A 22879-nucleotide genomic window follows, 5' to 3' on the forward strand; every position below is an offset into this window, starting at 1 on the left:
CCTACTAATCTCCCACCCAACCATCAGAAGAAGGGGTAGGAGGCGGACGCGAGAGCACACAGAAGAAACAGACAAGCCACAACAGAGCTGGCGAAACTAAGAGCAAGCATTAGGGGGAGGCAACATTTGTACCTCTCCAAACGACACCCGCACGCACGAATCCGGGGCGGTTCTTCCACTCCCCACGACGCCACGCGTACCTTGCAACCGCGCAGGCAGTTGCCGCCCTCGCTTTAGAGCAGAAGAGAGCGGGTTGGGCGAGGGAGAGCGGGGCGTGGGGGAGAAATAGGAGCGGGGGCGTGTGTCGGTTACTCCACTCACGAGGGCAGGGGAGAGGGGCGGAGAAATCGGGGGGAGTTTGATAACCCACAAGTATAGGGGATCGCAATAGCTTTCGAGGGTAGAGTATTCAACCCAAATTTATTGACTCGACACAAGGGGAGCCAAAGAATATTCTCAAGTATTAGCAGCTGAGTTGTCAATTCAACCACACCTGGAAACTTAGTATCTGCAGCAAAGTGTTTAGTAGCAAAGTAATATGATAGTGGTGGTAGCAGCAACAAAAGTAAAGACAACAAAAGTAATTTTTTTAGTATTTTGTAGTGATTGTAACAGTAGCAACGGAAAGGTAAATAAGCGAGAACCAGTATATGGAAAACTCGTAGGCACCGGATCAGTGATGGATAATTATGCCGGATGCGGTTCATCATGTAACAGTCATAACATAGGGTGATACAGAACTAGCTCCAATTCATCAATGTAATGTAGGCATGTATTCCGTATATAGTCATACGTGCTTATGGAAAAGAACTTGCATGACATCTTTTGTCCTACCCTCCCATGGCAGCGGGGTCCTATTGGAAACTGAGGGATATTAAGGCCTCCTTTTAATAGAGAACCAGAACAAAGCATTAGCACATAGTGAATACATGAACTCATCAAACTATGGTCATCACCGGGAGTGGTCCCGATTATTGTCACTTCGGGGTTGCCGGATCATAACACATAGTAGGTGACTATAGACTTGCAAGATAGGATCAAGAACTCACATATATTCATGAAAACATAATAGGTTCGGATTTGAAATCATGGCACTCGGGCCCTAGTGACAAGCATTAAGCATAGCAAAGTCATAGCAACATCAATCTCAGAACATAATGGATACTAGGGATCAAACCCTAACAAAACTAACTCGATTACATGATAAATCTCATCCAACCCATCACCTTCCAGCAAGCCTACGATGGAATTACTCACGCACGGCGGTGAGCATCATGAAATTGGTGATGGAGGATGGTTGATGATGACGACGGTGACGAATCCCCCTCTCCGGAGCCCCGAACGGACTCCAGATCAGCCCTCCCGAGAGGTTTTAGGGCTTGGCAGCTGCTCCGTATCATAAAACATGATGATTTATTCTCTCTGATTTTTTCTCTCCGAAAGCAAATATATAGAGTTGGAGTTGGCGTTGGAGGGTCAATAGGGGGCCCACGAGGTAGGGGGGCGCGCCCTAGGGGGGCCCACCCTCGTGAGAAGGGTGTGGGCCCCCTGGTCTTCATATTTGGCGAGGATTTTTTATTATTTTTTCTAAGACCTCCGTGGAGTTTCAGGTCATTCTGAGAATATTTGTTTTCTGCACATAAAACAACATCATGGTAATTCTGCTGAAAACAGCGTCAGTCCGGGTTAGTTCCATTCAAACCATACAAGTTAGAGTCCAAAACAAGGGCAAAAGTGTTTGGAAAAGTAGATACGATGGAGACATATCAACTCCCCCAAGCTTAAACCCTTGCTTGTCCTCAAGCAATTCAGTTGACAAACTAAAAGAAAGAAAGAAAAACTTTTACAAACTCTCTTTGCTCTTGTTGTTGTAACTATGTCAAGCCAGCATTCAAGTTTTCAGCATAGATCATAACTAACCACACTTGCAATAATTCTCAGGTCTCATCATTACTCATATCATAGCATAATCAACTAGCAAGTCATAATAATAAATCTCGGATGACAACACTTTCTCAAAACAATCATAATATGATATAACAAGATGGTATCTCGCTAGCCCTTTCTGAGACCGCAAAACATAAATGCAGAGCACCTTTAAAGATCAAGGACTGACTAGACATTGTAATTCATGGTAAAAGAGATCCAATCATAGTCATACCCAACATAGATTAATAGTGATGAATGCAAATGACAGTTGTGCTCTCCAGCTAGTGCTTTTTAATAAGAGGGTGATGACTCAGCATAAAAGTAAATGGATAGGCCCTTCGCAGAGGGAAGCAGGGATTTGTAGAGGTGCCAGAGCTCGGTTTTGAAATAGAGATAAATTGTATTTTGAGCGGTATACTTCCATTGTCAACGTAACAACTAAGAGATGGCGATATATTCCATGCTAAACACATTATAGGCGGTTCAAACAGAATGGTAAAGTTTATACTCCCCCTCCACCAACAAGCATCAATCCATGGCTTGCTCGAAACAACGAGTGCCTCCAACATACATCAGGTCCCAGGGGGAGTTTTGTTTGCAATTAATTTTGATTTAGTTTGCATAAAGTATGGGACTGGGCATCCCAGTGACCAGCCATTTTCTCGTGAGTGAGGAGCGGAGTCCACTCCTCTTGAGAATAACCCGCCTAACACGGAAGATAAGGACAGCCTTTGTTCATACATGAGCTATTCGAGCATACAAAACAGAATACTTATTTGAAGGTTTAGAGTTTGGCACATACAAATTTACTTGGAACGGCAGGTAGATACCGCATATAGGAAGGTATGGTGGACTCATCTGGAATAACTTTGGGGTTTAAGGGATTGGATGCACAAGCAGTATTCCCGCTTAGTACAGGTGAAGGCTAGCAAAAGACTGGGAAGCGACCAACTAGAGAGCGACAACAGCCATGTACATGCATTAAAATTAATAAACATTGGATGCAAGCATAAGTAGGATATAATCCACCATGAACATATATATCGTGAAGGCTATGTTGATTTTGTTTCAACTACATGCGTGAACATGTGCCAAGTCAAGTCACTTAAATCATTCAAAGGAGGATACCACCCTATCATACCACATCATCATCATCTCAATAGCATGTTGGCACACAAGGTAAACCATTATAACTCATAGCTAATCAAGCATGGCACAAACAACTATGATCTCTAATTGTCATTGAAAACATGTTTATTCATAATAAGCTGAATCAAGAACGACGGGCTCATCATATTTACAAAAACAAAAGAGGTCGAGTTCATACCAGCTTTTCTCATCTCGGTCAGTCCATCATATATCATCATACTTGCCTTTCACTTGCACGGCCGAACGGTGTGAATAATAATAATAGTGCACGTGCATTGGACTAAGCTGGAATCTGCGAGCATTCAATAAACAGGAGACGACAAGGCAATATGGGCTCTTTGGTTAATTCAACAATAATGCATATAAGAGCCACTTCAACAATTTAATTATGGTCTTCTCCTACTGACCCCCAAAGAAAAGAAAAGAAATAAAACTATTTACACGGGAAAGCTCCCAACAAGCAAAAGAAGAACGGGAAATATTTTTTGGTTTTCTTTTTAATTATTACTACTACAGCAGAGAAATAAACTAGTACTAATTTTTTGGTTTTTCTTAAGGTTTAACAAACACACAAGAAGAAAGCAGGAAAAGGAAAATAAACTAGCATGGATATTACAGTGAAAAAGTATGAGCACCAACATTTAGGAATGAGTGTGTGTGAATGTAAATGTAATGTCGGTGAGAAATACGTACTCCCCCAAGCTTAGGATTTTGGTCTAAGTTGGTCTATGGCCACGGCTGGCCTGGCGGATATCCATAATAATAGTTGTTGGGGTCGTACTGTGATGAGGAAGAATAGTTGGGATCATACTGATGTGCAGCGCTTATCGCCTGCTGAGCTGCAGCGTGGAGTCAGGCTGCCTCCGCTCTCCTCTCGTACTCTTCTGCCTCTTCTCTAGTAATAACATATCTTCCTTTTGTCTGTGAATCAAAGAAGGCAGGAGCAGGGAGAGTAATACAGAAAACACGTCGTTTATAAAAAATTAAGCGATATAAGAGAGGTGATTCAGGCCTCTCGACAAACTGGTGCGAAGCCATAGAGTTATAATCTAAATATGCAGGAGGCAACTCCATATCACCCTCACGAATGTCTATTTCAAGAAAATGAGCTAAGCGGGTTGCATAAATTCCTCCAAAGAAATCTCCATTATGTCTATTATGATGCAACCTACGAGCTACAATGGCTCCCATATGATAAGATTGGTCTCCTAACACAGCACTCCTAAGAATGCTAAGATCAGGGACACACATGTGACATGCTTCATCCTTAGCATTTATGCATCTACCAATGAAGAGAGCAAAATAATCTATAGAAGGAAAGTGAATGCTCCCTATGGTAGCCTGCGTTATGTCTCTGGATTCCCCTATAGTTATACTAGCAAGAAAGTTTCTAAATTCAGATTTAGGGGATCCCTAATACTACCCCATGATGGAAGTTCGCAAGCAGAAGTGAAATCCTCTAAGTCCATGGTATAAGATTTGTCATAAAGATCAAACATGACTGAATGAGAATTACGCGAAGATGAATACTCAAACCTCCTCACAAATGAACTTGTGAGATCATGATATTGGGGGCATTTGTTAGCCTCAAAATCCTCAAGACCGGCATTGCGCAAATATGATTTGAACTCTTCTTTAATTCCCACACGGTCCATAAAATTTTCCGACGGCCATTCGCAAGGCCGTACTGGAGCGTCTCTTGGTGGATCCTCGTCAGCATCGCGCATAGCAATCCTGGGTCCTTGCTTCTTAGAGGAACCACCTTGGAACATCTTCCTAAACATATTGCTTTTCTCTGAAAAATTCTGAAATTTTTAGTAACTTCAAACAAAAATGAACCAAACTCAATAAAACTGATAGCAACTACTCCTACAAGTGCCTAGAGCCTATATCAAGCATTAGAACTACTTGGAACCATATAAATTTGACATGCAAGCTCAAGAACATGGTCACCTATGCAACACAAATTTGCAAAGAATAAAGCACTAGAACAAAAACTAATTGGACCAATGGAGGAGTCACATACCAAGGAACAATCTCCCAAGCAGTTTTGAGAGAGGTGCTTTGAGCAAGGAGATCGAAAATCGCAACAAAAGTGGCTGGAACTCGTGCTTGAGTTGGTTTTTCGGGTTTGTGTGAGATAGAGGAAGAAGATGGGTGCTGGGATAAGTGGAGGAGGGCCACCGTGGGCCCATGAGGCAGGGGGCGCGCCCTATAGGGGGGGCGCCCACCACCCTCATGGCCAGGTGGCAGCTCCTCCCACGGTAATTTTTGCACAGTATATCCTCAAATATTCCCGAAAAATCATATTAAATTGGCATGGCATTCTGAGGACTTTTATTTTCGGGATATTTTTATATTGCACGGATAAGTTAGGAAATAGACAGAAAATACTATTTTTACTTTATTTAATATAAATAACAGAAAATATAGAGAGGGTACAAAAGTTTGTGCTTCTAGTTTCATCCATCTCATGCTCATCAAAAAGAATCCACTAACAAGGTTGATCAAGTCTTGTTAACAAACTCATTCCGATAATCATGAAACCGGAGAAATTTCGAATAACACTAAGTTACCTCAACGGGGATATGCACATCCCCAATAATAAGAATATCATATTTCTTCTTGATAGTAGGAAGAGGAAATTCAAAACCTCCAAATATAATTGATGGAATTTTTCCAATAGAGTTGATACTATGAACTTGAGGTTGTTTCCTCGGAAAGTGTACCGTATGCTTATTACCATTAACATGAAAAGTGACATTGCCTTTGTTGCAATCAATAACAGCCCCTGCAGTATTAAGAAAAGGTCTTCCAAGAATAATAGACATACTATCATCCTCGGGAATATCAAGTATAACAAAGTCCGTTAAAATAGTAATGTTTGCAACCACAACAGGCACATCCTGACAAATACCGACAGGTATAGCAGTTGATTTATCAGCTATTTTCAAAGATATTTCAGTAGGTGTCAACTTATTCAAGTTAAGTCTACGATATAAAGAGAGAGGCATAACACTAACACTGGCTCCAAGATCACATAAAGCAGTTTTAATATAATTTCTTTTAATGGAGCAAGGTATAGTAGGTACTCCGGGGTCTCCAAGTTTCTTTGGTATTCCACCCTTAAAAGTATAATTAGCAAGCATGGTGGAAATTTCAGCTTCCGGTATCTTTCTTTTATTAGTGATGATATCTTTCATATATTTAGCATAAGAATTTGTTTTGAGCACATCAGTTAATCTCATACGCAAAAAGATAGGCCTAATCATTTCAGCAAAGCGCTCAAAATCCTCATCATCCTTTTTCTTGGATGGTTTCGGAGGGAAAGGCATGGGCTTCTGAACCCAAGGTTCTCTTTCTTTACCATGTTTCCTAGCAACAAAGTCTCTTTTATCATAACGTTGATTCTTTGATTGTGGGTTATCAAGATCAACAGCAGGTTCAATTTCTAAATCATTGTCATTACTAGGTTGAGCATCATCATGAACATTATCATTAATATTTTTACTAGGTTCATGTTCATTACCAGATTGTGTTTCAGCATCAGACATAGAAATATCATTTGGATTATCAGGTGGTTCAGCAATAGGTTCACTAGAAGTTTGCACAGTTCTATCATTTTTCTTCTTCTTTTTAGAAGAACTAGGAACATCAATATTATTTCTTTGAGAATCTTGCTCGATTCTCTTTGGTGGCCTTCAGGATACAAAGGTTCCTGAGTCATTCTACCAGTTCTAGTAGCCACTCTAACAGCATAATCATTTCTCTTACTATTCATTTCATCAAGCACTTATTTTTGAGCTTTAAGTACTTGTTCTACTTGAGTGGTAACCATAGAAGCATGTTTGCTAATAATTTTAAGTTCACCTTTAATATCAGCCATATAATCACCCAAGCGTCTAATCATATAAGCATTTTCTTTTAATTGTCTACCAAAATAAGCATTGAAGTCGTCTTGCTTATACATAAAGTTATCAAACTCATCCAAGCATTGACTAGCAATTTTAGTAGGAGGAACTTCAGCTTTATCATATCTATAGAGAGAATTTACCTTTACTATCTGTGTCGGGATATCGGGATCAGGAGGTTCTTCAGTGAATACATAATTGAGATCATATGTTTCTTCAACAGGTGGTGAATTAAGACCATGTATTTCTTCAATAGGAGGTAAATTCTTAACGCCTTCAGCTTTAATACCTTTTTCTTTCATAGATTTCTTTGCCTCTTGCATATCTTCGGGACTGAGAAATAGAATACCTCTCTTCTTCGGAGTTGGTTTAGGAATAGGCTCGGTAATTGGAGCAGGAGATGTCTCAGGAGCTGGCTCAGGAGGTGCCCAATTATTTTCATTTGTCAACATATTATTCAATAGAATTTCAGCTTCATCCGCTGTTCTTTCCCTAAAAAGAGAACCAGCACAACTATCCAGGTAATCTCTGGAAGCATCGGTTAGTCCATTATAAAAGATATCAAGTATTTCAGGTTTCTTAAGAGGATGATCAGGCAAAGCATTAAGTAACTTGAGAAGCCTCCCCCAAGCTTGTGGGAGACTCTCTTCTTTAATTTGCACAAAGTTGTATATTTCCCTCAAAGCAGCTTGTTTCTTATGAGCAGGGAAATATTTAGCAGAGAAGTAATATATCATATCCTGGGGACTACGCATACAACCAGGATCAAGAGAATTAAACCATATCTTAGCATCACCCTTTAATGAGAACGGAAATATTTTGAGTAAATAGAGGTAACGTGATCTCTCATTATTAGTGAATAGGGCAGCTATATCATTTAACTTAGTAAGATGTGCCACAACAGTTTCAGATTCATAGCCATAAAACCGATCAGATTCAACCAAAGTAATTATATCAGGATCAACAGAGAATTCATAATCTTTATCAGGAACACATATAGGTGAAGTAGCAAAAGCAGGATCGGGTTTCATTCTATCTCTAAGTGATTCTTTGTTCCATTTAATTAATAACCTCTTAAGCTCATATCTATCTCTGCAAGCTAAAATAGCTAAAGAAGCATCTTGATCAAATAAATAACCCTCAGGAATAACAGGCATATTTTCATCATCACTATCATCATCGTATTCAGATTCAATAATTTCTCTTTCTCTAGCCCTAGCAATTTGTTCATCAAGAAATTCACTAAGGGGCACAGTAGTATCAGGCATAGAAGCAGTTTCATCATAAGTATCATGCATAGCAGAAGTGGCATCATCAATAACATGCGACATATCAGAACGAATAGCAGAAGCAGGTGTAGGTGTCACAAACTTACTCATAACAGAAGGTGAATCAAGTGTAGAGCTAGATGGCAGTTCCTTACCCCCCCCCCCCTCGTAGTTGAGGGATAGATCTTGGTTTTTGGATCTCTCAAGTTCTTCATAGTGTCCAGCAGATATAAATCCCAAGTGACTCAAAGAATAGAGCTATGCTCCCCGGCAATGGCGCCAGAAATTAGTCTTGATAACCCACAAGTATAGGGGATCGCAACAGCTTTCAAGGGTAGAGTATTCAACCCAAATTTATTGATTCGACACAAGGGGAGCCAAAGAATATTCTCAAGTATTAGCAGCTGAGTTGTCAATTCAACCACACCTGGAAACTTAGTATCTGCAGCAAAGTGTTTAGTAGCAAAGTAATATAATAGTGGTGGTAGCGGCAACAAAAGTAAAGACAGCAAAAGTAATGTTTTTAGTATTTTGTAGTGATTGTAACAGTAGCAACGGAAAAGTAAATAAGCGAGAACCAGTATATGGAAAACTCGTAGGCACCGGATTAGTGATGGATAATTATGCCGGATGCGGTTCATCATGTAACAGTCATAACATAGGATGACACAGAACTAGCTCCAATTCATCAATGTAATGTAGGCATGTATTCCGTATATAGTCATATGTGCTTATGGAAAAGAACTTGCATGACATCTTTTGTCCTACCCTCCCCTGGCAGCGGGGTCCTATTGGAAACTAAGGGATATTAAGGCCTCCTTTTAATAGAGAACCGGAACAAAGCATTAGCACATAGTGAATACATGAACTCCTCAAACTATGGTCATCACCGGGAGTGGTCCCGATTATTGCCACTTCGGGGTTGCCGGATCATAACACATAGTGGGTGACTATAGACTTGCAAGATAGGATCAAGAACTCACATATATTCATGGAAACATAATAGGTTCAGATCTGAAATCATGGCACTCGGGCCCTAGTGACAAGCATTAAGCATAGCAAAGTCATAGCAACATCAATCTCAGAACATAATGGATACTAGGGATCAAACCCTAACAAAACTAACTCGATTACATGATAAATCTCATCCAACCCATCACCATCCAGCAAGTCTACGATGGAATTACTCACGCACGGCGGTGAGCATCATGAAATTGGTGATGGAGGATGGTTGATGATGACGACGGCGACGAATCCCTCTCTCCGAAGCCCCGAACGGAGTCCAGATTAGCCCTCCCGAGAGGTTTTAGGCCTTGGTGGCGGCTCCGAATCGTAAAACGCGGTGATTTCTTCTCTCTGATTTTTTTCTCTCCAAAAGCAAATATATAGAGTTGGTTGGCGTCGGAGGGTCAACAGGGGGCCCACGAGGTAGGGGGGTGCGCCCTAGGGGGGCGCCCCCCACCCTCGTGAGAAGGGTGTGGGACCCCTGGTCTTCATATTTGGCGAGGATTTTTTATTATTTTTTCTAAGACCTCCCGTGGAGTTTCAGGTCATTCCGAGAATATTTGTTTTCTGCACATAAAACAACATCATGGTAATTCTGCTGAAAACAGCGTCAGTCCGGGTTAGTTCCATTCAAATCATACAAGTTAGAGCCCAAAACAAGGGCAAAAGTGTTTGGAAAAGTAGATACGACGGAGACGTATCACTTGACACCTTGATCTCCATCGAAACATTGTTGTCGTCGCGCCAACTATTCTTCTACGACTATCGCTACCGCTTAGTGATAAAGTAAAACAATTATATGGCGATTGCATTTCATACAATAAAGCGACAATCATATGGCTCCTGCCAGTTGCCGATAACTGTGTTACAAAACATGATCATCTCATACAATAAAATTTAGTATCATTTCTTGACCATATCACATCACAACATGCCCTGCAAAACAAGTTAGACGTCCTCTACTTTGTCGTTGCAAGTTTTATGTGGCTGTTACGGGCTGAGCAAGAACCGTTCGTACCTACGCATCAAAAACCACAACGCGGTATAGTGATTGCTTTTAGATCTTCAGAAAGAACCCTGTTCATTGAATCCGATTCAACTAAAGTTGGAGAAACAGACACCCACTAGCCACCTGTGTGCGAAGCACGTCGGTAGAACCAGTCTCGCGTAATCGTACGCGTAATGTCGGTCTGAGCCGCTTCATCCAACAATGCCGCTGAATCAAGAATCAACTAGTGGCGGCAAGCAATATGTATATATCCACGCCCACAAATCCTTTGTGTTCTACTCATGCATATAACATCTACGCATAAACCTGGCTCGGATGCCACTGTTGGGGAACGTAGTAATTTCAAAAAAATCCTACGCACACGCAAGATCATGGTGATGCATAGCAACGAGAGGGGAGAGTATCGTCTACGTACCCTCGTAGACCGTAAGTGGAAGCGTTATGACAACCCGATTGATGTAGTCGTACGTCTTCACGATCGACCGATCTAGCACCGAAGGTACAGCATCTCCGCGATCTACACACGTTCAGCTCGGTGACGTCCCGCGAACACACGATCCAGTAGAGCTTCGAGGGAGAGTTTCGTCAGCACGACGGCGTGCTGTGATGATGATGCTACCGGAACAGGGCTTCGCCTAAGCACCGCTACGATATAACCGAGGTGGATTATGGTGGAGGGGGGCACCGCACACGGCTAAAAGATCAATGATCAACTTGTGTGTCTATGGGGTAACCCCTGGCCACGTATATAAAGGCTGGAGGGAGGAGGAGGCCGGCCCTCTACTATGGCGCACCCTGGGGAGTCCTACTCCCACCGGGAGTAGGATTCCCCCCTTCCAAGGAGTAGGAGTAGGAGAGAAGGAAGGAGGGGGCGCCGCCCCTTCCCCTAGTCCAATTCGGACTAGGCCTTGGGGGGCACGTGGCCTGCCCCAGGAAGCCCCTCTTTATCTCCCCTGAAGTCCAATAAGGCACATATACTCCCCGGCGAATTCCCGTAACTCTCTGGTACTCCGATAAATATCCGAACCACTCAGAACCTTTCCGATGTCCGAATATAGCCTTCCAATATATCGATCTTTATGTCTCTAACATTTCGAGACTCCTCGTCATGTCCCTGATCTCACCCTGGACTCCGAACAACCTTCGGTACATCAAAACACATAAACTCATAATACCGATCGTCACCGAACGTTAAGCGTGCGGACCCTACGGGTTCGAGAACTATGTAGACATGACCAGACTCATTTCCGGTCAATAACCAATAGAGGAACCTGGATGCTCATATTGGCTCCCACATATTCTACGAAGATCTTTATCGATCAAACCGCGTAACAACATATGTCGTTCCCTTTGTCATCGGTGTGTTACTTGCCCGAGATTCGATCGTCGGTATCTCAATACCTAGTTTAATCTTGTTACCGGCAAGTCTCGTTACTCGTTCCATAATGCATCATCCCGCAACTAACTCATTAGTCACATTGCTTGCAAGGTTTATAGTGATGTGCATTACCGAGAGGGCCCAGAGATACCTCTCCGACAATCGGAGTGACAAATCCTAATCTCGATCTATGCCAACTCAACAAGTACCATCAAAGACACCTGTAGAGCACCTTTATAATCACCCAGTTACGCTGTGACGTTTGGTAGCACACAAAGTGTTCCTCCGGTATTCGGGAGTTGCATGATCTCATAGTCAGAGGAACATGTATAAGTCATGAAGAAAGCAGTAGCAACAAACTAAACGATCATCGTGCTAAGCTGAAGGAATGGGTCAAGTCAATCACATCATTCTCTAATAATGTGATCCTGTTAATCAAATGACAACTCATGTCTATGGCTAGGAAACTTAACCATCTTTGATTCAATGAGCTAGTCAAGTAGAGGCATACTAGTGACACTCTGTTTGTCTATGTATTCACACATGTACTAAGTTTCCGGTTAATACAATTCTAGCATGAATAATAAACATTTATCATGATATAAGGAAATAAATAATAACTTTATTATTGCCTCTAAGGCATATTTCCTTCACATTTCGGTCGCACACAAGTTGTCGTCTTGTGTGAAGTGACTGTCCAAAAATCCGTAGATATTTTTATTGTCCCGTGAAACAAATATACCAGTGGTGAAAGAGTTGATGATTGCTGCAAGAATAATAAATAACTTGAAAGTAAATAACATAAACTAAAGCAGCTGAAAGAAAACGGTTGTTGTCTACAATAGAGAGGTTAGGTGCAGAGAAACTTCAGATCAGGTGTGCCAGTGCGACAATAATACCAGTTCCTTTGTATTATGATTCTAGCATGTAGATTTTTTGTTTGTAGGCGGTTCACCCTTGAATGGTCAAACTCCTCCATCCCTGAATTGTTCTTCCATATCGTCCTGCTTCAACATTGCCATAACATTGTCGTTTCCGCAATTAAGGTCATAAGACCAAAACAACACACTGAGTGTCGTGGATCCCCATTATTCTCTTCTTCGCTTCTCATAGATAACAACACCTGTCACCTGAAGGTTACAAATTGGCTAAACAATATATCTTCATGCGTAGGTCCTCAGATTATGTTGGCTTTCAGTTGGACAACATACACTATGTTCACCATAAATAAACAACTTACTAACAAGCGGGATCCACGTGTTCGAGACCTGAAGGCCACCCTTTTCATGTATTGATAGGTAGGGTCCACGTGTCATAGACACATAAAAAATTTCAAGTAAATTTTTTGAGGGGGTTCTCACTAGAGGCTCTCATTTCCACCCTTCCTTTCTCTCCCTCACCCCCCTCTTTTCTCGAGAGTCTCCACAACTGCCTCAGATCCCCTCCCCTACTCCTCAGGCGGCCTCACCGGTCGAAGGAGGGGTGGGAGAGGAGGTCAGGCCCCACTTGTTCATAGTAGATTTAGGTGTAGGAATTGATCTAGGATTGCCTTTGGGCTGTTTGGCATGATGCCGAATATTTGTAGCCTGCCGCTGCTTTTGTGCAGCATGTGGTGGTCGTCGGAAGCTTCTCTTTTCTTTCTCCATGGTGGGAATGGAGCAGCAGGGATGAATCTGACAAGATCTGTCACAATAAGCACAAGGTCGCCCAGATCGACTCATTTTGGTGGTCACCTCTCGTCTTCTTTGTAGTCGTGGTGACGGAGTAACAAGGGGTAAGAGGTTCAGCCTAATGCACGATAACTCTGCAATTACTGTTAAGGGACCACCTTCCTGATCAAGGTCGCAAATCAATCTCTGATAAATCAATTTTAAATAAATACCAATATCTAATATGAATGTTGGAGATATCGCTTATCAAAAATTCATTGGTTGACCTGAGATAAGGGGTAAATCAGCAGATTTATCTTATTGTTCACACACCTGGAAGCGATAAATCAGCCGGTTTATTGTAATATCGGCCGATATCTGCCGTTCACTAAGAGAGGGTGGCAAGCGAACGCCATTTAATGGCAGTTTTAGTTGTGAAGAAAAATCAAACGACCACAGTTTTAAACCAAAAAATTGCATTTTTTGAAGAAATTGTCATGTCGCTCCCAAAAGACTGCCACCCTCTTGCAACTAAAAATGACACAAAAAACGTTCGCGCCTGTCACCCTCCCAGGCGAACGTTCGCTGGCTACGAGCGTCCTAGTTCATTAATCAGAATTGGTGCGGATATTTACATCCATAGCAACGTGCAGACAATTTCCTCGTGGTTGACTCAAAATATTTACATCCATAGCAAGTTGACTCAAAAGGAAAACACGTGAACGCCTACCTCTTGATCGATACTACTACTATTACGTAGTTTCGTCAAAACCGTAAACGGGTCTGTTTTATGGCGCATCTAGATGTGCCCTAGTTGTATGACTAATTGACCCAATCAAATATATAACAAAAAAAAGGAAAAAAAATACCCACACAAATCTCAGTGTAAAATCAAGGCACATCTAGACGCAGTAGAATTTCCCGTTTCTTAATGCCCACCAACAACGAAGATTGCCATCGTCGTTATCATGCTTACGCGATAACGACCGATCGGAACTTTGCTCCCAACATTTTCCATCCCCCCGCGACATCCACGAGACACCGACTGCATGCTCTCCCTCCAGACTCCAGTCCTCGTTAGCACAGGAGAAATGCAAGAATGGAATCGCTAGCATGGTGCCGCCAACGACCGGCGGCAACCCATCCTACTTGCCTCCGGTGCCGTCACCCGTTCAGCCGTGGACCAGGCTCGCTAGACTAGCAGCGGACGTGCTTATTGGGAAAGACCGTACGTGAATGAAGCTGGCTCGCCTCCTCCTCGCGCCAAGAAGGCACGCACAAAAGAAGAACCACACGAGCACGCCGACCGCGGGGCAAACGAGCAAGCTCCCGTGCACGGGGAGGGAGCTGGCACCGTACGCCCTCGCGAAGCTCCACAAGACCGACTCCCTGTTCACCATGGCCGCCGCCGCCCACAGCCACCGGCTGCTGCCGGACGATGACGGCGACGACGCGTCCGCCCACTGCGCCGGCCCGGGCGCGATCCACACCAGCGCTATCAGCGACAGCAGCATGGTCGCGGACAGCCCCCTCGACCGCTTCAGCTGCTCCTGCCGCCGGGTCATGCCGACGTGGCCGCCGCAGCGGTGAGGCAGGAGGTGGGACGGCGCGCGGCTACCTGCGAGTGCCGTCGCCAGCAGCAAGCCGAGCTCCACCAGGACCAGCGACACGGAGAAGGACATCACCACGGCGATCCCGAACGCCAGCAGCGCCCTCGGCATCTGCCGGGCCGACGAGACGCCGACGTCGAGGAAGCCGCGCTGCACGTACTGGGACATGCGCCCCATGCCGGACGCGAAGACCTTGGCGACCAGCGCGCTGACGACCGCGCGGGGGAGAGGCTCCGTCGGCCTCGCCAGCAGCTCCCGCCATATCGCGCACTCCTTCCACCGGTTACGTCTCACCGACGTCGCCACCGTCTCTTCGATGCCATCGCGCGGTGCTGTGCCGTGCTCGGCTTTTATCTCAAGCCAACGGAGCTCTGCCTCCTCCAGCGTCGCGGACGTCCTGGAGAGCACGCGCCGGGCCTTGGTCATCTGGTCCCTGGCCACGAGCCACCGGGGCGACTCCGGCATGAGAAGGGCGGCGAAGCTGAGCGAGGCCGGAACGGCCGTTCCGGAGACTATGGTCAGCCACCAGGCGAGGTGCGCCGGGAGCTTCACGAAGCCCGTGGAGTAGCAGAGGGAACCGAGGATGCAGCCGAGGTACACGAAGCCGTCCGGGTGGGAGGTGAGGGCGCCGCGCAGCGAGGAGGGGCAGAGCTCGGCGACGTACGCCGGGACGATCATGAGCGCCTGGCCCATGCCGATGCCGTTGATGAAGACACCGACCGTGAACGCCGCGGGGCCAGCGGCGAGCCCCCTGGTGAGCGCGCCGACGCAGAGCACCACGGCCGACAGGAGGACAGTGCGGCGGTCACCGATGAGGCACTGCGCCACCATGGCGGTGAGCGCGCCCACGAGGGAGGAGAGCACCACGACGCACGCCAGGAGCCTCAGGTCGGCGTCCGCGAGCACGGCCGTGCTGCTCACCATGGCCAGGTCTGCGTCGACACGTGCTTGCAAATTGAGCAGTGTGGCAATGGACAACACGGAGCCATATACACTTGCATGCGTGTGAGTTCATTCTCACCGTAGCCCAAGAAGATGGGCGTCGCAGTCGAGAGCACGGCGGTGGCAAATGCATACTTGTTTACAGGGCGCCTTCCGTGCTTCGCCATCTTCGGGGAACCAGGCCAACTCCGGCGATCTTTCCGTCAGGCACTCTGCACATTGGTGGTGATCACGTAACAAGATGAGGTCAAGAAGTGTGAGCCGCGTGGAAATTGTTAATTGAACAACTCATTCCGGCGTGCCGCGCCGTGCATGCCACCTTCACCTATACTATTTCAAAAAAGGAATCACCTCTTCACAACGAATTGGATCCAAAGAAAGAAAGCAAGAAAGAGAGGCGAATGCCGGACCTGCAGGTTGGCATTTGCCTACGAACCTGAGTAAGATAAACCGATCAGCATTTCAGCGGCGAGAGAAGAATCCCTCGACTCCAATCCTCTTCATTCCCGCAGAATGAACCCCTCCACACGAATCCTCCTTTAGGCATCACGCACGGACGCACGGTGGATTCCTGGCGTCCTTGCGCCAAAGACACGAGCTCGAAGGCAAGGATCTGTCTGGGAAGGTGGAGTTCCGACCTTTCTCATCTCCCCTCCATGACTGACGCAGTTGCACTAATCTAAACCGCCATGCAACAAACTCATACCGAAACTTCTTTTAACAAACTCCTCCGGAAACCAAGTATCACACGCCCAAGAAACCCCCTCCCACTCTCCCAAGTGGTTGATTATTACTCCCTGGAGTAAGGGTAGTAACAACTACCTTAACAACCCTAATTACCAGGAGCAAGTGTAGGCTGAGAAGGTCCAGTGACCAGTAAAACCAGACCGGGTCAGAGATAGTATTGTACTGTATGCCGTAAACAATTGTACTCCACATAAGCAAGGAAGATTTAAAAAGATGCATCACCTAAAAATAACCTGGGTCGCTGCTTTGGGGATTGATCTTCTGAAGTTGACCAGATCCCCACATGCGCGACGTTCTTGATCTCAGTATTAATCTGCAATCCTCCACTTGGATGATTTTGCGCCAAATGGGAACGAGTGCCAAAGGACAGCGCCCTATGGCCCATTGTAAATTTTGAGTCAGTAGATTGTCGCAAAGACGACTAGGACCAACCGAACGCAATTAAATCAAATATGCAAAGCAAATTATAACCGGATATAAAATGGAATAATTCCAATGGCCTGAGGCCCCGAGAAACACAGATTAGCAGTCCAATGGCATGACCTCCATATAACTTAAACTCCACCAAGTACAATGGTAAGAGGTATAACAAGCATCACAAGAGTACCAGCTATCTCATTCAGTTCTAATTTTAAACCGACAACCAACTGCATATGACAGCCCTGTTCATGGTCACTATAAGCATAGCACCAATCTACTCAGAAGAGACCGGCGTTTGAGGCTGTCCTGATGATCTGGAACAGAGCTGCATGGAGAAAAGAGTCGACAAGACAATCAGTTCATAAATCTATGCCCAAGGAATTTGAAGTAACTGTTGATGTTATTGACGAAGACCCAAATAGCAGCAGGGTTTATCACTTCCAGAGTGAAATAACTGTCAATAGTTTCCTTTGCTTGATCATTTCAGAACTCTTTAATGTGATTCAGAAGTTCTATGATATTTACAAAAATAAATTATTGCTTTGCATCAGATTAGATAGTAGCTAATGCCCCATGGATGGTAATATTAGCTTTCAATAACCCACCAGTAGCAAACCATGGGACCATACGTGAATCGATCAGAACAGGGTTATAGTTTCAACATTTTTAAATACAAAGCAATGGTGTAGATTGTCACTACTGCCATGCTGCTTTAAGATTGCAAGTTCTGTTCTCTACAGAGATAGCAGTTTACCACAACGCTACCAGTTCTGCCTCTACTTAACATAGCAGTTTAGCACAATCAAATTTCCATAAAACACAAGAGCTCTGTGCACTTGATAAAAAAAATTGCATGTTACTCCCTCCGTCCCATATTAGTTTCGCTGAAATGAATGTATCTAACATATTTCAGTACTAGATACATCCGTTTGAGCGACAACTATTATGGGACAGAGGGACTATTTTCCTACGAGTAAGAACTTATCAGGATTGTGTTTAATTTGGTCCAGTTATTTGAAGAAAATTGTTCAGAGATGTTATGGTTGGTAAGCTGACATACCAAACAACTGGAGTGTACGATCAACAACTCAAACATAACAACATAAATGCAGAAACTTACATGACCCAACAACAACAAAGACAAAAAATCCAAGCACGATAGGTCCAACAGGATAATCATTTGCTTTCTTGACTGTCTCGGGAACAGAACCCCTCTTCGTGATATTCTTCTCAAATACTGCAATTTTCCTATCAGCAACACGTCTTGAGGTAGTCTGCACAAAAAAACAGTAAAAAGGTAGCACATAAGCATTGTTTATTTTGGATATTGAGTCAACGAAATAACATTCATAATGATGTTAAATAGTTTCAAGAACAACACACTAATTCCATACTCGATGCCAGTAATGCTGAACAGTACAGACTGCACCTTTTAGCCATACAGCAAAGACTAATCAAGCTAAGCCCTATGATGCCATCACGAGCTAACTGAAGTCCATTTGCGTCCTATTTTCGATGGTTTGGGTGTTACCCATTCTTTGCTTCTCATTTGGGTAGATGATTTATCCAAATTTGCCAAGGGGATGGAGTTTGATTTGTCCGTTAGGAAGAACGTAACAGGTATGGACGAGCAAGGTAGACTTCTAGAATTGACTCGTAAATATAGTAAAATTGTAAAGTTAAGGTTTACTCAATGAACTATGACATTTGTTCCTTTTGCTAGATCTATTATTATACAGTTAACAAAAGCAATGACAAAACAAAAGCAATGACAAGGCTCGTGGGGAAAATATAGAAATAGGCCAGAATCACATAGAAAAAAAACATCTAGCTCTCAATTTAATAAACTCTAATTATTAAGAGAAATCACTAATTGTTAGATCTTAATTCAAAATATAAGAGTCCTAATACTCTCTCAATGAGCCAAAAATATTCTGTGGTGGCAAGCGCCAAAATCAAGAGAAGCAAGTGAGGAAAGGAGTACATAATAAAATTGCTTGATATCATTGACCAAATAAGATGGCTAACCCACAGAAATGCGATCAAACTTCTAGGTTTCTTTAGATTCTGAAATACACAAATGTCACCTTTCAACAAAAAAGTGCAAGTGAACCCACTTGCAGTTTGTCATTTTCCAAATGCGAGCTAAATACCCATGCATTGATAGGAACATCAAATTAGATTACCCAATAATAAGTTATTTTTCTTACGGATCAACACATTAGCCCCAACATGCAACGAAACCGTGATGCTAAAATTAGCCTATGCAGTACCCTCATCAGTTACTACTGTATATTAGTAGTGGCAGTTGCGGGTAATTATATTCTAACTTTGGCAGTAGAAAAGATCATCATCTCAGCCGTTAGTAACAGATCTAAAGGCTCACATCAGGAGCGACCAAGGAGGTGAACCGTCCGTCCCCGCCGAGTAATGATATTGCAAAAACTCGTCCAAAATAGGCATAGATCATTAATAATCTGGAACCATTCAACCCCTGGCACACTACTTAGGAGTATATACTAAAGTATAAACTTGAAACTTTGCTAGGGTGCAATAAAAGACATGTTACCACACATAACAGAAACCAACAATCTAAATTGCAGGAAGCCACGCAAACGTATGCATAGCACAAACTGCATATACAGACGCAGATCTTCAAGCAAAACTTGCATATCTTTTTTTAATTGAAAATATAACTTGTATCCACGAACACCTCCACAAATACAGTGCTAAGATTTCTTCGCGTGATATTGACGAGATTTAAAGCATAGACAAGAGTTAATACAAAGAACTCGCTAGAAAGTGCATCCTACGAAAAGCGTGCATCCTTTGAAAAAGTTAGATCCTCCTAAAGCGAATGTTCTTTTCTTCCACACACAAGAGAATCTACATATACAATACAATACCCCAGTCAAGGTCCTGTCCAAGAAAAAGCCAAAGATAAACCGTCGATTCATCCAATCGGACAACAAAACACGCGGGGCTAGCCTCCTGAAAAGGGCCACGGTCGAACGGCACGCCGGATCTGCCACAACAGCTCCCCGACTAAACGCCGACACTCGCAGACAGATTCCTCTCGACAGAACCGAGCAGAACAGGCAACGCTACGGACGGGGAGACGGGGAAGGGGGAGGCGGAGGCGGGATGACTAACCATGGCGACGGCGACGGCGACGACGGGAACGTCGGCGGGTCTCCGACAGCCGGGACGCGGCTGAAGACGGGGAGAGGGTCAGAGGAGTGGAGGGGGGCCCTGCGGAGGAATTGGGAGACGGCGACGGCTGGGTCTGAAAGCGAGGGGCGTCCGAGACCACCGGTCGGTCGGCCTTTTATTACGCGCGCCGGGGCTGGACCGCTCTCGCGTTTCCCGTGGGCTACCTGCGGCGGCCGACTCGTGCAAGGCGTGACGCGTCGTCACGGCGATCGACAGATAAGGTCGAAATGAATGCCCGAGATATCCTTCCTTTGCTGCTGTAGCGCTTCGTCCGAAGTCTGGTGCCGCTCGGGTCGTATTTTGATTCTGTGCCTCGTTTTGGTGCTTCAAAGATGGCAGGGGGCATATGTGGCCATGTGGTCCTCGGTGCGCGGAACGCGTGCGACAGCCGGCGTTTCCCGATCCGACCGGGCATTGCAACCCCCCCTGTCTCTGGTCCGTTCTTGGGCAAGACAGGCGAGAGAGAGGGTGCCGCACCCTTCCTTCGGCTACAAATATTTTCCTTATACTCCCTCTGTTTCCAAATATATGTTTTCTTAGAGATTTCAACAAGGGACTATATACAAAATAAAATGAGTAAATCTACACTTTAAAACATGTCTATATGTTTTTTTTCTTGGGTTTGTTGAGCTGTGCCCTCAACAGAACCTTCGTACTTATTTGTGAGACTTAGGTGTGTGTGTTTGAACTAGCCTTGTATGTGTGCTCTATGGCGGTTTGCTTTATTTATAAAGTGGGACGAAAACCTTTTTTTGATAAACATGTCTATATACATTCGTATGTTGTAGTCTATTTAAAATCTTAAAAAAAAGGCTTAATGAAGGGAGCAGTACATTGCAAAAAGTCTACCTCTGTCATCATGTGATGAAACAGTCGGTCCTTCTGCTGGTAATGTATAAAGGAAGACAATGTTTGAGTAGAGTTTGTGCAAAATCATTGGAATCCTTACGCTTTGCGTCCCATCAAGATAATGTCTCTTCTTGAGTTCGTACAACACAAGTTTAGTATTCGTTGGGACAATTTTGTGTGCTCGTTTTCTTGGTTGCACAAGCTTCAGTATCTATGAGGTGAGTTTTTCTTTTTGCCTCTTTACCCTTACTAGTAAACATGCCCTTCCTATATATATCATGGGATTCTATCTCATGCCGGCTGGTATTCATAATGGTTTTGATAAGCATAGGGGTGCTTTTCTATTGGAATGCTTCGGACAAAAATACAGGTTGGTTAAGTGGAAAGCTATGTGCAGGCCCAAAAACCTTGGGGGGTTGGGTATTCTGAACACTGATATTATGAACAAGTGCCTTCTAGTCAAATGGTGGAGGAAAATCATGACCACGGAAGACACATTGTGGCTATCAATTATTAATGCTAAGTACTTTCTTAGTTCTAATCCCATGTTTGCCTCTTCTCAGGGAGGATCTCAATTTTGAAAAGATCTTGTCAAGTTTCGCCCCATTTTTAAGGACCACGTTAAGTTTGTGGTTGGTAACAGTGCTTCGACTCGTTTTTGGCTAGACAGGTGGTGTGGAGACTCTACCCTCTCGGTGGCTTTCCCCACGTTGTTTTCTTACTGTCTAAACCAGGATATCTCCATCGCGGAGTTATCTGCCAATAACTGGGACCTGGCCTTCCATCGCCCGTTGTCCCCTGCAGAGTTGGATGACTGGCAGCGTCTTGTTGCCTTCATCCCCGTGCTCTCGAAGAGAGAAGACTCGGTGGTCTGGCCCCACTCTTCGTCTGGTCGTTTCTCTGTTAAGTCGCTTTACTCCAATTTGATTGACGGCACCCCACTAATAAGTCTAGACCTATTTGGCGTACCCATATTCCCCCTAAGGTGAATATCTTTCTTTGGCAAGCTTTCAGGGGCCGTCTGCCTGTGGCTGACCAAATACGTAAATGCAATGGTCCGGGATCGGACAGTTGTGCGCTTTGCGGAGACAGGACATGAACCACATTTTATTTCACTGTGTGTTGACCAAGGTGGTTTGGTGTTGCTTTAGGTCGTGGCTTCAGGTCTCTTAGAGCCCTTCCTCCTTCTCTGAACTTCAGGCCGTGTCCAATGGCCTAGTGGGGATCACAAATCGTTTATTCTAGGTCGCCTTGCCGCGGTTTGCCGGGCCCTGTGGACAACTAGAAATAAGTTTACGATTGAACATATTTTTCCTTCCAAACCTATTGATTGCTTATTTAAACCATGCTTGTTCCTGCAGCAATGGAGATCATTGACTAAGGCGGAAGACTGCGATGCTTTCGACCTCCTATCTTCTAAAATTCGGGCTTTAGCGTCCTCTTTATCAAGGCAGGAGCCACGTGGCTAGTTGTCCTGGGTAACCTTTTGGCTTACTGGTTATCGTCGTTTGACTACCTTTCATGTTTCTTAGTTCCGGCCCGCGTGCCGAGGATGTGGCTTGTGCACCCTGTACCATCGTTCCTTCTATTTGACTTTGGTTGTGGTCGTCTGCTTGTTTGTTTGTCTTGAACGTTGCCTGATGGCTTTATTTATAAAGTCGGGCTGATGCCTTTCCTCTAAAAACACATCACGATGATACATTGTCAGTTTTGAGTATGTCTTCCAAATAACTGAAAGCATCATTATCAGATCAGGATCTTTGTACCAAATAATGTTTTATGAAAAAAAAATGGAAGACA

At 44.2% G+C, this 22879-nt stretch overlaps 1 protein-coding gene across 3 annotated transcripts; it reads right to left on the reverse strand.

Moving 5' to 3' along the window:
* Positions 1–14207: 14207 nt before the first annotated feature.
* LOC125536541 (stress-associated endoplasmic reticulum protein 2-like) lies at positions 14208–20526 on the reverse strand. 3 transcript variants are annotated; one of them, XM_048699773.1, is made up of 5 exons: positions 20171–20526; positions 18138–18291; positions 16287–17342; positions 15930–16062; positions 14208–15840 (listed from the first exon to the last, which is right to left on the reverse strand). In XM_048699773.1, exons 4-5 carry the CDS (start codon positions 16015–16017, stop codon positions 14471–14473), a joined length of 1458 nt encoding a protein of 485 aa, XP_048555730.1. In that variant the 5' UTR covers positions 16018–16062; positions 16287–17342; positions 18138–18291; positions 20171–20526; the 3' UTR covers positions 14208–14470. The 3 variants fall into 3 exon arrangements, with proteins under 3 accessions (XP_048555730.1, XP_048555731.1, XP_048555732.1); XM_048699774.1 differs by having other exon boundaries at positions 16820–17342; positions 20171–20523; XM_048699775.1 differs by lacking the exons at positions 14208–15840; positions 15930–16062 and having other exon boundaries at positions 17120–17342; positions 20171–20439.
* Positions 20527–22879: the final 2353 nt, after the last annotated feature.

The sequence above is a fragment of the Triticum urartu genome, chromosome 2 (assembly GCF_003073215.2).
Source record: "Triticum urartu cultivar G1812 chromosome 2, Tu2.1, whole genome shotgun sequence".
NCBI lineage: Eukaryota > Viridiplantae > Streptophyta > Magnoliopsida > Poales > Poaceae > Triticum > Triticum urartu.